Source organism: Pelophylax lessonae (genome assembly GCF_965119305.1).
Source record: "Pelophylax lessonae genome assembly, chromosome: 5".
NCBI lineage: Eukaryota > Metazoa > Chordata > Amphibia > Anura > Ranidae > Pelophylax > Pelophylax lessonae.
This window is the reverse complement of record NC_138772.1, coordinates 152,061,944-152,080,556: the sequence shown is the minus strand read 5'-3', so window position 1 is coordinate 152,080,556 and position 18,613 is coordinate 152,061,944. Positions and strand designations below refer to the sequence as shown.

The following is an 18,613-nucleotide window of genomic DNA, read 5'->3' as shown; positions in this document are numbered from 1 at the left end:
GGCACTATACACTATAGTATGAGATGGCGATCAGTGCTTGCATCTGGCTTGATTGAAATAGTATTGGTCGTAGTAGCTCACAGGATCCTTTGATATTAGCGTAGGAATCACCAATTCCGACAAACCTCTATCACCTGGATTTCAACAGCCAAGCAGTTAAAGCCAGTGACTGTAAAGCAGAATGGAAGATTGGTCCTTGGGACAGCAGATCTTCTCTGAGAGTAAGTTACCACGGAACGTCGGTGACCAGCCGTACCTGATCTGCATACCAAGACCGGCGAGGCCAGTCTGGAGCCACTAGAACGACCGGAATTCCTTCTGCTTAGATCCTGCACAGGAGTCATGGCAGAAGTTTGAGAGGAGGAAAGGTGTAAATCAGATGATACTGACTCCAAGGAGCCACTAGGACATCTGAGCCATCGGCTAGAGGATCCTGAGACCGTGCCGCAAACCTCTGTACCTTCCTGTTGGAACGAGAGTCTAACAGGTCCACCTCAGGAGTACCCCACTGAAGACACAACTGATGAAACAACTGAGTTGCTATAGCCGAGAGTGGGAATATACCCCCAGTTACTGCCCCATGGGCGTAGTCAAGTTCTTTTCCTGCCTAGTGTTCTACTCCTGTAGGGGCCAGCATAACCCAACGGTGAAGAAGATAAGGAGCTGTGTCCGTCAAAGAACGAAAGAGAAATTACTTTTTTACCAACGACAATTTTCAACCTAAACCTGCTGTGAGTATGTGAAACATTTAAAACAGTTCTGGATAAAGAGCTGACCACGGAAGAACAGTTAAACCGCTCCTCCTATTAAAACCTCCCATTTTGCTCTCCTTTTGTAAAATATTTGCAGATCTGGAGGATCTCGTCGAACAAATATGAAGTGGTTGGTATGTGAAAGAGAAAATCTTTACCTTACATCCCTCACAGGCGTGGACTCCATAGTGAAATCCAGAGGCTACATCTCCGCACACCTTACATAGAAGTATCATCCCATTGAATTCTAAAATATAAAGTTACATCGGAGTCAGCCATAGGTATACAAAAGAATAAGTAATATTAAGGCATAAAATAAATATATGTTTGTGGAATTAATCTAGTGCATACTATTTTACCTCATAGAAAATATCTTATATATGTATGTGTGAATGTCATGTACACTATATTAGCAAAAGTATTGGGACGCCTGCCTTTACATGCACACAAAACTTTATTGGCATCCCAGTCTTAATCTGCAGGGTTCAATATGGTGTTGGTCCACCCTTTGCAGCTATACCAGCTTCAACTCTTCTCGGAAAGCTGTCCACAAGGTTTAGGAGCGGGTCTATGGGAATGTAAAACCATACTTCCACCAGAAGCGCATTTGTGAGGTCAGGCAATGATGTAGACGAGAAGGCCTGGCTCGTATTCACTGCTCCAATTCATTCCAAAGGTGTTCTAGTGGGTTGAGGTCAGAACTCTGTGAAGGCCAGTCAAGTACCTCCACCCAAACTCACTCCCCCATGTCTTTATGGACCTTGCTTTGTGCACTGGGGCGCAGTCCTGTTGGAACAGGGAGGGTCAACCCAAAACTATCCCCACAATGTTAGGAGCATGAAATTGTCCAAAATATCTTGGTATGCCGATGTCTTATAAGTTCTCTTTACTGGAATAAGGGGCCAAGCCCAGCCCCTGAAAAACAACCCCACACCATAATCCCCCCTCCACCAAATCATTTGGTCCAGTGCACAAGTAAGCTCCATAAAGACATGGGTGAGCGAGTTTGGGGTGGAGGATTTTGACTGGCCTCAACTTGATAGAACACTTTTGGAATTAATTAGAGTGGAGACATCGAGCCAGGCCTTTATCGTCCACATCAGTGCCTAACCTCACAAATGTGCTTCTGGAAGAATGGTCAAACATTCCCAAAGACACACTCCTAAACCTTGTGGACAGCCTTCTCAGAAGGGTTGAAGATGTTGTATCCCTTTGGGATCACGACCGCACTTGCATGCATATGTTCCATTTTGGCCGTCCTCACTTTACTGGGACTTGTATGGCTGATAATGCCTCAGATTGTATGGGGGACTCCAGATTTCTGTACACAGGACTTGGGGGGGGCATTGGCGGGGGGGAATTTTGTTAGATTTGTAATTTTATTTCTGAGATTTGAATTTTTCTTTTTTGTTCAAAATAAAAAAAAATTATGGGTAAAAATAAAAATTACAATTGTACAATGTGTAAATAATGATTTCAGCTATGTATTTAGCTACTTGGCTGAAAGCAGCATTGAACCCAAGCAGAACATTATATTGCAACTTACTAATTCTTAGATGTGATGGTTGTATTGTTTTTTTTTTTTTTGTTTTTTTTTTTTTAGGCTCTTTCGTCTACATTCATTGGGTGATCTAGCCAGTAAGTCTGTTGTTTTTCAAAAGAACAAGGAAGCTCCCTTGCAGATGTATCAGTTGCAGGGATAATACAAGCCATTCAAACGCTGCCAGGAGGGTTTACAATGACCAGTTTTATTCATTGATGTAAAACCTTTATCCCAAAAGGAAAATGTTGCTATAACTGCTTAGAAAGTGTGAGCTGGAGTTCAGCTTCAATTTGTTAGTGTATTAAAATCTGCTAGTACATTTCACTCCCCTCCACCCAAACCGACAATGCTGCTGTCCAAATGTCCCTGTGCTTATTCACCCAGAGTGGAGGCACTCTAATACAAGAGCTGTGTTACCGGCCAGATCAACAGGTGAAAGAGAGGAAACGGGAGGAAAAAAGCATAAAAAAAAAAGAGAATAATGGCAGCCATATGGATTGGTAGGCTGCAATACAGGTCCCTCTCAAAAAATTAGCATATTGTGATAAAGTTCATTATTTTCTGTAATGTACTGATAAACATTAGACTTTCATATATTTTAGATTCATTACACACAACTGAAGTAGTGCAAGCCTTTTATTGTTTTAATATTGATGATTTTGGCAAAGGGTTTACTGACCATGGTATTACTGTGCTCAATTGGCCTGCCAACTCTCCTGACCTGAACCCCATAGAGAATCTGTGGGATGTAGTGAAGAGAAAGTTGATAGACGCAAGACCCAACACTCTGAATGAGCTCAAGGCTACTATCGAAGCATCCTGGGCCTCCATAACACCTCAGCAGTGCCACAGGCTGATTGCCTCCATGCCACACCGCATTGAAGCAGTCATTTCTGCAAAAGGATTCCCGATCAAGTATTGAGTGCATAACTGAACATAATTATTTGAAGGTTGACTTTTTTTGTATTAAAAACACTTTTTTTTTTTATTGGTCGGATGAAATATGCAAATTTTTTGAGATAGGAATTTTGGGTTTTCATGAGCTGTATGCCAAAATCATCAATATTAAAACAATAAAAGGCTTGCACTACTTCAGTTGTGTGTAATGAATCTAAAATATATGAAAGTCTAATGTTTATCAGTACATTACAGAAAATAATGAACTTTATCACAATATGCTAATTGTTTGAGAGGGACCTGTATATTAAATTTTTGGTTTTGTATTGCTTTTAGTTCAAGTTTATTGCCATCTATCATCAGGTTTATTAACTCACTCGAGGTGAGGCCTACATGGCCCTTGGTCAGGATTGCTGCACTTGTGTAGGTTGTAGTTATGCACAGCGTGTCCAGCTGTTGGTTCCTCTGAGATTCTTCCAGGTTGGAGAGGAGGTTTCCACTGGAAAGGTCACTTCTGTTGTTCCCATTGCCACTGCTGCCACCGCTACTCCCCTCAGAGGCAGAACTGCTGGGGGAAGATGGCAGAGAGGACGAAGACTGGAAACTGCTATTGGAGCTCTCGCTGCGGCAGGAGGAAGGGCTGGAGGCTGAGCTGGAGGAGCTGATGTATGCAATGACACCACCTAGACCAAACAGTGTAAAACCAATTAATGATTTAAGCAGTTACATTATGAAAGATAACACTCAGTTTAGATCAGGGATATGCGGTGAGGTCAGAGGTTGGCGAGTATCAGAGCCAGATACAAACCCCCAATTTATTTAGTGAATAAACCCCCACATCAACATTTAGTGAATAAACCCCCAAATAAACATTTAGTGACTAAACCCCCAAATAAACATTTAGTGAATAAACCCCCACAGCGTAACCAAGCCCTGTGAGATGAAGAATTTAATCTTCAGCCAATTAGCTTACGCCTAGAAAACCCACGCGCCAGGACGCAGGCAGTCAGATTCCCCCAGACAAAAAAAGTGTCTGGTGAAAGGAATCTATTGGACAGCAAATTTTTATTTTTTATTTCTGCATTCTGTAACAGCCCTGTAAATGCTGACATTTCACTGTTCAAGTACAGGGCTGTTACAGAATGCAGAAATAAAAATTTACACTGTGCTCTATATAGCTACCAACAGTCCTGATTTTATTAAAACAAGTTCTTATGTTAGGTAAATTAGTAAACTGTGAGAACTAATGAAAGTGCCATATTAATTAATTAATATATATATATATTACAAGAATAGAACCTGAACCATTCTATGATTACAGTATATTTAGCACCTTCGTTAGTTTACTAATTTAACCAGCATAAGGATTTATTTTACCATATGTAAACGGAGTTCAAACCACACGTGAGGTATCGCCACAAATGTTATTGTGAAAGCAATAATTCTAGCACTATACCTCCTCTATAACTCTAAATATGTAACATGTAAAACATTTTAAATCGTCGCTGAAGCTTGGGGCCATTCCACAAGTGTGCGCAATTTTAAAGTGACATGTTAGGTATCTATTTACTTGGCGTAACATCATCTTTCACATTATACAAAAATATCAGTGCAACCTTAGTGGGTTTTTTTTTTTTTTTAATGAAAGTTTTTTTTTTTTTAATAATGCGTTTGAAAAATTGCTGTGCAAATACCATAACATAAAAAGCTGCAACGACCGTCTGTTAAAAAAATATATATAAATGTTTGGGGGTTCTGAGTAACTTTCTGGGGAAAAAAAAAAAAGATTTTTACATGTAGGAGAGAAGTTTAAGAATTGGTGGCAAGTGGTTAATTACCATAAGTAAGTAATATACAAATTATTATATATTGTTAAGGTAATGTACTATATTTTAAAAAAACTGTACTCAAGCAGGTGGCTTAATGGACAAATTATTTAACCGCTTGCCTATTTACTGCGGCGGTCAGCCCCTCACAGGCAGAGTGACGTAGTACTACATCGCTAGCCTGTGAGACTCTAGCGAGTGTGCGCCGCTGAAGGCGAGCTTCCGCACGCTCACTGACCCCCCCCCCGCGCGTGTGAGCGGCGGACCCGATGTCCGCCGGTCACTCGCGATCGTCGGTTACACCGGGAGAAAGCTAGGCGGCTAATGTAAACAAAGCCACCTGTCTTTCTCCCCTGTGTAACAGCAGAGATCATACAGTCCTGCTATGTAGGACCGTAGATCTCTGCTGTTACATCACTAGCCACATCCAATCACAGTTAAAAGCACGCCCCTAGGGACACACTTAACCCCTCCTTCTCCAATAAAGTTAACCCCTTCCCTACCAGTGTCATTTTTACAGTAACAGTGCATATGTATAGCACAGATTACTGTAGTAATGTCACTGGTACCCCCAAAAGTGTAAAAAATGTCAGTCAAGGGTCCGATCTGTCCGCCGCAATGTCGCAATCCCGCAAAAAAAAAAAAAAAAAAAATCGCAGATCGCCATTACTCGTTAAAAAAAAAAAAAACAATAAAAATGACAAAAATCTTTCCCTTAGTTAGTAAACGTAATAACTTTTGCGCAAACCAATCAAAATAAGCTTTTTGCTATTTTTTTTTTACCAAACATATGTAGCAGAAAACAAATTGGCCTAAAATGTTAAAAAATTGATTTTTACATTTTTTTTTGGGGAATTTCATATAAAAAAAATGTGAAAAATATTATTTTTGCAAAATTGTCGCTATTTTTTTGTTTATAGTGCATGATCAAAAAAAAAAAAAAAAAAAATCGCACAGGTGATCAAATACCACCAAAAGAAAGCTCTGTTTGTGGGAAAAAAAGTTAATTTAATTTGGGTACAGTGTCGCACGACCGCGCAATTGTCTGTTAAAGTCACGCAGTGCCAAATCGCAAAATAGACCCTTGGTCAGGAAGGGGGTAAAATCTTCCGGGGCTTAAGTGGTTAAGTTTGAAGTTATAACTTCAAACCAGTAATTTCACAGTAAATAAATAATAAAGTATTATGTTATAACATATAGCATAACAATATATTAATTTTGCTTGATTAAAAAAAAAGTACCTTTTCAGCAGCAGCAGATTCTCCCGCTTAACGGTGTGAGAAAAACATGCGATTATGGGTAAAACTTATACCCATAAATCCATGTTATTTCCTTGTAGTTAAAAGGGCTGGGCTTTTAGACACATGCCCCCTTCTATGACACTGCAGTGGGAGGAGAGCCTCCACTGTAGCATTTTTATTGGACAGCTTGGACCAATGGTGCTTTTCCATTGGTCCAAGGCTCCAAGCTGTCCATTGAGCTCAGTGCTTCTCAAAGGAAAATCAGAGACACTGTGAGCTTATCCTCTCAGTCTGCTGCAAACAGATTCTGACAGGCTGCGCAAGGAGCCCCGTATCCCCAGAACCATAGGTGCTAGGAGCCCCAAATTTTGACCAGTGGTGAGAGAAGACTTTGGGTACCTGAGCTACGACCCTCAATTGTTTTTTTTTTTAATGTTCATGGCAGGTGAGGCTCTGCGTCCCCTGACTGCACGTCCCCGTTTTAGATAAGTAAAACCCACATGCTTATAAAGACTTTTGGTAGATCTGGAGATGTGGATCTCCAGCTAAATGACTGGGTCAGACATAAGTATAAAGAATGAGATTAATAATAACTGCAAACACTACTAAACATAGACAAATTATGAGTGTATTCATCACCCTGCCTCTTCAATATCCTGTCATGGATAAGTAGGGATCGTGTTTACCTCATATTGGGATGATCATAAATCTGTTGAAAATAGGCAGTAACTAATGTGCCTACTTCCTAGACAGATCTTTGCATGGATTGTATCTTAGTTGGGAATTAAGGCCAGGTTCATATCTATGTGTCCATTTTTTTGCTTTGTTTTGGGAGCTTTTTTTTTTTTTTTATATCCATTGTAGCCGTTTGACACATATACCACACACAGAAAGTGCTGAAAAAAATCCAAGGGGACATGCAACACAAAATCCTCCCTTTTTAAAATGTTTGGACGCAATATGGTTCTTTTCTCCTTTCCTAATCTTGGCAATGTGTTCCCTTAATCCAGGGGTCTCCAAACTTTCTAAACAAAGGACTAGTTTACTGCCCTCCAGACTTTAGGGGGACTTGGACTAGGGCCAGTGGGAATAGAAAATGTCCTGGCATCCAGTGGGAGTAAACAATGCCCTAAATGCCCTATCTTTGGTGTCAGTAGGGGAACTAGTGCCTCATCATTGATGTCAGAGGAAGGAATAGTGCACCATTGTTGGTGTTAGTTGGAGGAATAGTGCCCCAACGTTGGTGTCAATAGAAAGAATTCTGTACCATCGTTGGGTGTCAGTAGGAGGAACTGTGCCCTTTCGATGGTGTCAGTGGGAGTAATAGTAGCCAATCATTGGTATCTATGAAAGGCATTCTGCCCCATTGTTGGCGTCAGCGACAAGAATGTTGCCCATTGTTGGCGTCAGTGGATAGAATAATGCTCCAAGGGCAAGAAAAAAGGCAAGCAAAAGGCCGCATTCGGCCCCTGGGCCACAGGTTTGAGACTGCTTCCTTATTTGCACCTGGAGCTGCCAAGACATGCAGCCTACATACTGCAAGCCACATGGACACTCCAGCATATAGGCAACCCCTTCCGCTGTAGATGTGATAAATTCCTTCAATTTACAATTTCTTCCAGTAATATTTGCGGTATAATCCTTCCTCCTTTTAAGATTAACTTTTGATGTTTTGCAACGTTTAATTTACCAAAGGTGTAAAAACCATCTATTATGTTTTTTACGGAGAGTAGGTGCTTTTTTTTATATACAAATCTAGGTTAAATTTTTTTAACCCCCCCCCCCCCCACTAGAAATAAGCATAATAGAATATTTGTTACTTTGTTTTTTTACACCAGTGGTAAAGATGTAAAGCTTGCCTCCGGGCTCATTAAGGGTTTCCAGATACCAAAAAGTGGGGCGGGGTCTATGATCTCCGTGATTGGCTACTTGCAATTGGGAGCTTTTTACGTGCTGTCGGTGCCAAGAGGTTAAAAAAGGAGGAAGGCATTTCCAGCAAATGTTGCTTGAAGAAATAATACATTTAAAAAGAGGATCTGCAGTCTGCTCACCTAATTTGTAATAAAAACATATTTGCCATTTTGAATCTTCCCTGCAACCACTTTGCATATGTACTTGCCAGATATGCTGCATAAATCTCCTTCCACTAAGCCATTTTAACTGTATGCAGCTGAAGCTGCTGCCTGTTCACTTTCTCTTAGGAACCATCCTTCCTCCCTTGCTGGCAAACTCTCACAAGAGCGAGAGCTAGCTGTGCATGATGTCATTAGCCTAGGCAAATTACCAGACATGAACGAGGAAGTGGGCTGTATAAATGTATTTACTGGCAGAAAAAAATATTTTACTATCCAAAGTTTAAACAAGAGCAGAAGATTTAGTAGATGGAAAGATGAAAGAAAACAAAAATGACCGAAGGTCTGCTTTAAGGAATGTATCACATGCACAAGGGAAAGGGTTTTCTATATTCTGGAGTGTCCGTGCGGCCTGCAGTATGTAGGCCGCATGTTTTGACAGCTCCAGTTGAAATTAGGGGGGAAAAATACTGGAGAGGGGGGAATTTTAGAAGGCAGCTGGGTCAAAGAGAGTTGTATTTGATATACAAGATAAAAGTACTTTTTCCTGCTGGTGTAAATATTGATTTATTTAATTTTCTATTGCCTCATCAGTGACTTTTGAACACCTCTCCAGTGTTTCTCCTTGTTTAATATACTCCCCCTGTTCTGCTTTCCCCCTTTTTTGTTGTATTTTTTTATATTATGAGACTAATTAAAAAGGTATTTCTTTTAGGTTATTGTTTAATTTATTTGTCAATGATTTTTACATACGTTGGTTTCTTTTGGGTCCATAGCTTCGTTAACCACTTGCCGACCGCCGCACGACTATCTACGGCGGCGGTCAGCCCCTCACAGGCAAAGTGACGTAGGTCTACGTCGCTCGCCTGTGAGGGTTTAGGGAGCGAGCGCGCGCCGCCGGAGGCGCGCTCCCGCTCCCGCGTGGTCACGGACCCCCCCGCGCGTGTGCCCGGCGGACCCGATCGCCGCCGGCCACTCTGCGATCGGCGGGGGAGAGGGAGAAAGTCAGGCAGCTTGTGTATACAAGCTGCCTGTCATTCTCCTCTCTGTATGAGAGATGATCACATGGATCTACTATGTAGATCCATTGATCACTCTGCATACAGTTGAAGCCACAGCCAATCACAGTTAGAATCACGCCCCTAGGGACACACACAGCCCCTCCCTCTCAAATAAAGTTAACCCCTTCACTACCAGTGTATTTTTACAGTAACAATGCATATATATAGCACTGATTAATGTAGAAATGTCACTGGTAACCCCAAAAGTGTCAAAAATGTCAGTCAAGGGTCCGATCTGTCCGCCGCAATGTCGCAGTACCGCAAAAAAAATCGCAGATCGCCGCCATTACGCGTTAAAAAAAAAAACAACAAAAATGACAAAAATCTTTCCCTTTGTTAGTAAACGCAATAACTTTTGCGCAAACCAATCAAAATACGCTTTTTGCGATTTTTTTTACCAAACATAGGTAGCATAAAACAAATTGGCCGAAAATATTAAAAAATTTTGATTTTTACATTTTTTTTGGGGGGAATTTCATATAAAAAAAGGGAAAAATATTGCTATTTTTGCAAAATTTACGCTCTTTTTTTGTTTATAGCGCGTGATCAAAAAATCGCACAGGTAATCAAAAACCGCCAAAAGAAAGCTCTGTTTGTGGGAAAAAAAGGACGCCAAATTCGTTTAGGTACAGCGTCGCACGACCGCGCAATTGTCCGTTAAAGTCACGCAGTGCCGAATCGCAAAATACCCTCTGGTCGTTTAGCAGCCAAATCCTCCGGGGCTTAAGTGGTTAATAGCCAAAATTCTTTCCAGAATTATACAACTATATGAGAGTATATGCTCCCTTCATAAATGGATCGTATGTGGTATGTCAGCAAAATCCAGAAGTTTACCTAGAAGTGTACCTAATGTAGATGATTTGGTTTTTAAAAACGTGTTTGCATATTGAGCATCTAGGGGATTTTGTGTGGTATGTCCCCTTAATGGATGGGAGTTTTTTTTTTTTTTTTTTTAACAGCTTCTGTGGTCTGGTAAATGTATTAGTCTCTGGGAATGTCACTTCTGGTTCTTGTAGTGCAGATGTATACATGGTTTGAATGACGGTGGCACGGAGAGGCTTTTTAGAGGCTTAGGTTGCGAAGTCTCTGCCCACGGATGTAAGGTGTGTAGGGATCGAGTCATGTCAGTGACGTCATTGTGCGGCCATATTGAATGGGGATTGCTGTGTAGTAAGGCTGGCACATATATGTCCAAATGTTTTAACATTTTTTGTGGATATTCTACTATGCACGCGTATAGGGGTGTTTTTTTTTTTTTTATATAGGTTGTATTAAATAAATTGTAACGTGTGGGTTACATATTTGTGGTCTTTGGAAATAAGGCCGCATTCACCCCGATTTGTTGCTAGGTATTACAGCTTTTTTAGCTTTTCCATTTTATTTCTTTTTTACTGTTATTCATTTAGTATTTTTTTTTTTTTTTTTAGGGTAAGGGGTTAGAGTTAAGGTTAGGGATAGGAGTTGGGGTTATTTATTTTTTTATTTTAGGATTAGGGTATTAGTTATTATTAAATAATATCATTCTAGCAATAGTAATTTATTTTTTTGTTCGGGTGATTGGCTGCATTCACACTTGAGCGTAGCGTTTTTTACCACGATTTTCAGGCGTTTTTGGACGCAGGCATCGAGATCTATCAAAAACGCTGGTAATCAGCCCAAAAAGGAGCTCATGTACTTTTTTCAGCTACAGGCGTTTTGCAAAACGCTCAGATGTGAACAGGGGCCATTTAAATGAATGGGGTTTTACTTGTTGGGCGTTTTGGAACGTTTTTTCTGAGCGTTTTTGGAGCTGAAAAACACTCAAAAATGCCCAGGTGTGAATGGAGCCTTAAGGTTAGGGGTTAATATTTATGTATTATTACATGTTATTCGTTTTACTTACACTGAACAAAATTATAGAAAAAAAAAAAAAAAAACGCAACACTTGTTTTTGCCCCCCATTTTTCATCTTGATATGCCACACCTGTGAGGTGGATGGATTATCTTGGCAAAGGAGAAGTGCTCACTAACACAGATTTAGACAGATTTGTGAACAATATTTGAGATAAATAGGACTTTTGTGTAGATAGAAAAAGACTTAGATCTTTAAGTTCAGTTCATGAAAAATGGGTATAGAGTAATAGAGTTGTGTAGCTGTTTTAAATTCCTGTTTGATTTTTTCCTCTCAGGCTGTCAGAATTCCAGGCTCTCAGGCTGTGTGACTTTGTAGAATGACCAGACACGGGTCACGTAGTGACTAAATGTGATGAAGGTATGTAGAATTGGTCTCTGAAGGAGCATACCTACAATATTTCACCTAGGGCATAAATTGCTATTTGTAAGTAGAGTGAATATAACCTACTGCTATTTTTACATCATAGACTATTTCCTGTCAAGCAATATTGTATGAAATGGAACCAACTGTTGCTTCATTGTGTGGGATTTTTGGTTACTGTTTGCCATGAAAAAGTATTTAATACTAGTGGTATAGTACAGTATGTATAATATGCAGCTTTCAGAATTCTAACTGGTTTCATAGAAATGTGAAACTAGGACTATATTCTTATGTAAGCATTTCCTATGCCAGTAAGATGTGTCAAAATGACTTTTTATTGTAGTTAAAGAGAGAGCTGTCAGTGCCGCTTGTACTGGGCAAAGCTTTCTAATTCACAACGTTTTGTCAGGTCATTCGGGCTGATGCTATTGTAAGAAAACAGGAAGCATTTAGGGCTCATAGACATGGTCACAAAAAATGCAGCAACTTTATCAGAAGACTGTCTTTTGTTAAACAGATGTGAATACTGCTGTAAAGTTTTCTATGGGGCCATGCACACAGCTGTGTAAAGATCAATTAATATATGCGGTGTACAAATAAAATAATCTGCGCCTTCCGGTCAGTAATTTACGCACATTTGCATTACGTAAACATTTGCGAGAACCTTTACATACGTATAGGGATGCTAGGCGGCTCCAAATAACACTGATACATACATGTGTGTATCTAGTAAGTACACATGAGTATGTGAATGGCTGGAATCTGTAGTAGAATTCTAACATTTAGTGGCCAATAATGGTGCACATGGTTAAACGTCCAGTAATGTGACTGTGGTATATAAACCCAGCGCTGTCTACATCAATAAAAAAAACATGCAATTCTACTAGTTCTCACTGCAAAATATATGGAAATCTCTACCACAAATAAGAAAATTAATGAATATAATATAGTGATAAATTATAATTCTTAAAGCTGGCGAGGGCACATGAGGAGGGGAGCACAGCACTTTATGTTCATTATTGCCATAAGAAAATAGAAAAAAATATTGGCACTTTAACCAATTGCTGACTGCCTAACGTACATGTACTGCGGCAGATTGGCAGTTGCGCGAAATCACATACCTGTACGTCACTTCGTGCGACAGCCACTAGGGGACGCGATCACGTGCTGATTGGACAGAGGGGGGGGGGAGCCAGTTAGCAGGTCCAGCGCTTAGTCTAATTTAAACTGCCCTTATTTACAGACCAAATTTCATCCCTTTGATCTAACAGAATCAAATGATACAATGTTTCTTTTTATCTCAGCCCTGAGCAATGTTGTAATAAACTTTGCTGGCTGCCTTTTTTTTTTTTTTTTTTTTTTTTGACAGCTGTGAGCAGAGAATGGCTCTGCACTAAATCATGGAAATGCTGGTTAAGATCGTGAGGAGGGTTGCATTGATATTGCAGTTTTTTAACGATTAACTGTGCAGCTCTGGTAGGATTGTATAAAAGTTTTTTTTTTTAATTAGACAGTGCTGGGTTGATCACACTTTTAGAGGACATTGCACCTTATACTACAGCAGCAGTCAATTTTTTTAATATACTGGCACACACACATCACAGTGCAGGGACAACAACACTCAATAGTACCAAAGTCATGTGACTGTCTTGCCTTCCAATCATAGTTTCCTCTGCAGTGTTACACAGCTTGCATTTTATAAAAAGGCCATAAAATGCATGCCACGATTTAGAATAACTTTGCAGTGCACAGCTGTATCTTCGCTACATAAAAAAACACCCTACTTAGCGTTGAAGACTGGCCTGCTCTTTTCCTGCCCTCCTAGCTTTTGTAATGACCCATGAGGCTGCCCTTCATTGCAATTATACAATATGGAGGTTTGAAGGGCGGACTAACAGGAAGTAACCAAAGTAGCTGAGGGTCCAGGTCTTTTGCAGACTGCTGAAGGTATGTGCAGACACCTCTAGTTGTGCCCAGGTAACTTGTCACAGACATACTTCTCATCAGTTAAAATATACTATTAAAAGTGTTTGGGCATCCCTGTAGTAGACAAGTTGGAAAATGTCTGTGGATCCCATCAGAAATCTTGTTATTTAAGAACTTCCTTTGCTCCCTGCTGAAACCTTATCAGCTACATTGTTCTGAGCTATATCAAAGAACTACAGAACACCCCCTTCATGGTATATAAAAAAGGCAAAGTGCTTTTAGTCTTACTCTAGGGCAGCCATTGTCAACCAGAGTTGTGTGGAACCCCTAGGGTTCCTTGAGCTGTGGCTGACTCACCTCCTATTTGAAGGTGCCTATTTAGTTCCAGAACCAACATCACTTGACAAATCCACCAGCCAGACACCAAATAACCTTTGAGCTATCTGTGTGGGTGGCATTTTGACCACTCGGGTCAAGGTTGCATTCTTCCTTCTGACCACCAATGTAAGAGGCATTTTGCCACTGACCCCAATAATAGTAATGGTTTCCAAGACCTGAAAACTATTTTGCGGGTTCATGCAGGTTAAAAGGAATGAGGAAGGCAGTCATAGGGTGACAATGCTGGTTCTCTATAGAAACTGTACATTTGGGTGAGCACGTTGTCACCCCAGGACAGAAGGTGTGGTTTATGCATAGCTCACGGATTGCTTTCACGTGTTGCCTGGAATTGTCATTTAAGATTGTACAAATTTCTTATGAAGGAAAAAAAAAAAAGCACCTAAAACACATTTGGATGACCCAAGCCACGTGACTTGGTTAAACAGCCACAAAAACATGTCAGACAGTGTGACATACTTTGAATATTCTAACTTTACTTGAGGGCATCACGTACAGTATGTACTTGTGAAATTTTCAAGCTGTCAAGGCTGGGTGTGGGCAGAACATAGCTTCCTCGAGCCAGGATAATCTTAAAGCAAACCTGTGCTTTGCCCATTCAGGACAAAACAACAGGTTGTCTTTGGGCTAGGTTCACACTTTGCCACTGTGGTGCATGGCATTAACGCATGCGCATTGTGTGTTATTGCTCAATAATGTGCAATGTCTTGGGCAGCTCATTAAGAATGAATGGACTGGCAATGTACCTCAATATCCCAGAATATAGACCTGCACCTTTCTGGAAGGACACAGTATCTAACCAATGCAAGCAACATGAACTGCGGTAATTAGGCACATTCCCACAACACAACAGTGTGAACCAAGCCTTAATCCCCCCATCCCTAGACACATGTATTTATCTTTTCCTCCCTCCTTTGCCATTTATTTCAGTATTGGTATACTTCTAGGTATCAAAGAGCATGTGACAGCTCTGGCTATTCAGGGCTGTCACACCAGGGGTCCACAATCCCATGTAAACTCCAATGACACATAGCCCACGCATGGCTTTTCTTTTGCTCTCAGCAGCTGTACGGAGCAGTAGGGAAGCATAATGAAGGTAATTCAATTCCTCTGCTGAGGTCTGCATTAAAGAGAACCTGTTGCTTTGCCCAATGTACGTGTTCACTTTAAAGTAGGACATGCTCACCAAAGCAAATTGGCTGGCAATTGGTCTTTCAGAAAATTGAAATATTAGCCGCCCACCAGCAAAAATGAGAAAATTGTTGTCATGATTTTTAAAAATTGTAGAAAATTAAAATTGAGTTTTTAATGATAACATTTGAGGAGTGTTTTTTGCTTTTAGATAGTCTAGAAAATGATTAGCACTACATCTTGGTAATTCAGCAAACTTTAAAACCTCAAGAATATAAAGGCAATGCCAAACCTCCCAAAATGAATTGCTACATGCTTAGGACTGGTGCTCACGAGTCTCCCACCATGCACAATATATTGGTTTAAAGCAGAACTAAACCCATTAATTTACCAGTTTCAGAAAACAGTTACATTTCCGGCACATGCTGGGATTAGAATGGTCACATTGGTTGTGCTCTCAACCAAACTGGCAAACCAAATGGCTGCTGTCATAACTGATCATAAGTGCAGCATCATGGCAGCTGAAGATCAAACAGAGGCTAAGATGGCTTCCTCTTCTGAAAATCATAGGAGGGTTTAGTTCCGCTTTGAGCCACGTATACACTAGTGGAATTTCGTTAAAAGTTCTTATAACGAAAAAAGCAAAACGTAAAAAGCAAAACTAAAGTTACATGTTAAAAGTATGAACTCTTGAACTACTTTTAAGCGCCATTTAAATTTACTGAGAATTTTTATATGGATTTTCCTCACAATTTTTTTTAATTGTGCACACATTGTTTCCATTCACATAAAATCCTTCTAATGTACCAAATCTACCAATTAAGGCCTTATGCAATCTGGATGTTTAGCTCCAGTGCATAAGGCTCCGACATATACAGCAGATGCAGGAGAAAAAAGTACAGACACAAAATCCAGCCCCGCTGACACCTAATGTGTCCCTATATTGTATTATTCAGCAAGATATTCTAACAATTTTAAGCTGCCTATACACTATATAATACTTCTCCAATGAAAGAACTAGAAATATAAGAAATAATATATAATATATATATATATATATATATATATTTTTTTTTTTTATTATTATTATTATTATTGTATTTAAGCATGCTGTGCTGTAAAGCTGGATTTCTCAAATTGGACTGTAAAGGAGGAAATACACTTTATGTCCAAGTCTTAATAAGTATCTCATCTATAAGTGAAGTTCAGGTCATTTTTGTGTTTATTAAAAGTCAGTAACTACAAAGAAAAAAAAAGAAAAAAAAAGGAAGGAGTGTAGCTGCTGCCTTTTAATAAACCGCCACTCACCTGTCCCATGATCCAAGCACTGTACACACCCCAGCCGTTTTCTCTCGGTGTCCTATCTAATAATGCAGATTGTTGGATAAGGCCTCAGACAATATGCGAATGTGCATTACGTAACGTCACTCCAGCTGATATCTCGATCAGCTGGCATGGCGTCAACACTGCGCACGTGCAGATCATCGGAGGCATTATCTAACGATCAGCAAAGCGCCAAGGGCAATTGTAATCGTCAGATTCTGCCTGGCTCCAAATATGCCCTTCAACACAATCAGCAAAGCACTGAAGGAAAATGTAATCGGTAAATTCTGCCTGGCTCTCTGCTAATGCGTGATAATTGACCGATCACGTGACAGGCAGATTTTGGTGTGTTTGGGCTGCATTGAAGGGCAGATTTGGCTGCGTTAAAGGGCAGATTTGGCTGCGTTAAATGGCAGATTTGGCTGCGTTAAAGGGCAGATTTGGCTGCGTTAAAGGGCAGATTTTGGCTGCGTTAAAGGGCAGATTTTGGCTGCGTTAAAGGGCAGATTTTGGCTGCGTTAAAGGGCAGATTTTTGCTGCGTTAAAGGGCAGATTTTTGCTGCGTTAAAGGGCAGATTTTGGCTGCGTTAAAGGGCAGATTTTGGCTGCGTTAAAGGGCAGATTTTGGCTGCGTTAAAGGGCGGATTTTGGCTGCGTTAAAGGGCGGATTTTGGCTGCGTTAAAGGGCGGATTTTGGCTGCGTTAAAGGGCGGATTTTGGCTGCGTTAAAGGGCGGATTTTGGCTGCGTTAAAGGGCGGATTTTGGCTGCGTTAAAGGGCAGATTTTGGCTGCGTTAAAGGGCAGATTTTGGCTGCGTTAAAGGGCAGATTTGAAGCCAGGCAGAATCGGACAATTACATTCTCCCTCTGCGATTTGCTGATCATCGAATAATGCCTCCAATGATCTGCGCATGCAGTTTTGACGTCATGCCAGCTGATCGGGATATCAGCTGGAGTGACGTTACATACTGCGCATATCATCTGAAGCATTATCCCCCGAACTGCACTATTCGATAAAAACACCAGCATCTTCACTATGGGCACCCGGCTGTAACAGCTCGTGGCTTCAAAGCCGGGTGCCCATTGGGCATGCACGAGCAGCGCTGTGCCTTGTGAATGGTCCAGAAGTCTTCTGGGACCCGTTATGTGTCCCAGAAGACTTTGGGAAGGAGAACTTCCACTTCCAATAAAGCGACCACAACGGCTCCCCTCCAAAAGCTCAGTTCCACAAACAGCAGGTGGGGAGGAGGCCTTAAAGCAGAACTTCCCCTTTTGGGTGGAGCTCCGCTTTAAACCCTTGTAATTGTACTTCATGCCCAACCTCACAAAGTGCTTGAAGTGAGAAATCTGGGGGGGGGGGGGCTGTTGCCATAGTAAAAGGGAGTTAGATCATAGACTAAAATAGAAAGTTAATTTTGAATAGCATGAAATATCGTATTTTGTGCAGCACTTTTAACATAATTATCTGGTTAATGGGGATTTTTTTTTTTTTAAACCTGCCGATATACATGAGAACTATTCCCTGCTAGTACCAATGACCTTAAGACTTCAATTTAGCCTATAAAAAAATCTTGAACTCAACATGGACCCATCAAAGCTACTTCTTGAATACTGGGGGCAGATAAACCAATGAAATGAGACACAAAAGCGTTGATCTATTGTCAGGAGCGGCTTGGTAATTCAGCACACAGGTTCTGATGGCTCCTTAGGTCAGACTGGATGTTACATAATATCTTAGAAGCGGTCACATTCCCTCTCCATGCTAAAAACACATGTTGAGTTAAGAATGTCCTTGTGTCTCTTTCAGGCGAGATCAAAGCAGCTGAAACACGTGTTTGCTCCACGCTGAGCATCTCTAACAATGAAAAAGGCATCTGGTGAAACAAGACAAAACATCCAAGCTCGTCGTAATCAATACTACATTTGCTTAGGTTTAATGTATTGTTTCCCAATGACATCCTCTCAAAAAGGAGTCCATAAATAGAAAATGAGTAATAAAAGCAATAGTCTAACAACAATAATGCAAAAGATCAAGCCAGGACCTAGATTGCCCACTGAAGAATGAGAAATCTACATGTGCAGAGAATGCAACACGATTCATCCAATGCTTTTTACAACTATGACAAAAGATAAGCATTTGACTGCCAAAAACTAGCAATTGTTTGGTGAATATATCATTCAACACTATATA

The 18,613-nt window shown here is 40.5% G+C and overlaps 1 protein-coding gene across 1 annotated transcript in view; it reads right to left on the bottom strand.

Annotated features, from left to right (window-relative positions):
• Positions 1 to 18,613, bottom strand: part of NR1D2 (nuclear receptor subfamily 1 group D member 2) — a 64,147-nt gene that overhangs the window by 31,645 nt on the left and 13,889 nt on the right. The window contains exons 2-3 of the mRNA XM_082259786.1: positions 3,570 to 3,875; positions 911 to 999 (exon numbers count right to left, since the gene is read on the bottom strand). Coding sequence (XP_082115912.1) covers positions 911 to 999; positions 3,570 to 3,875 — 395 coding nt within the window. The remainder of the gene's footprint in view (positions 1 to 910; positions 1,000 to 3,569; positions 3,876 to 18,613) is intronic.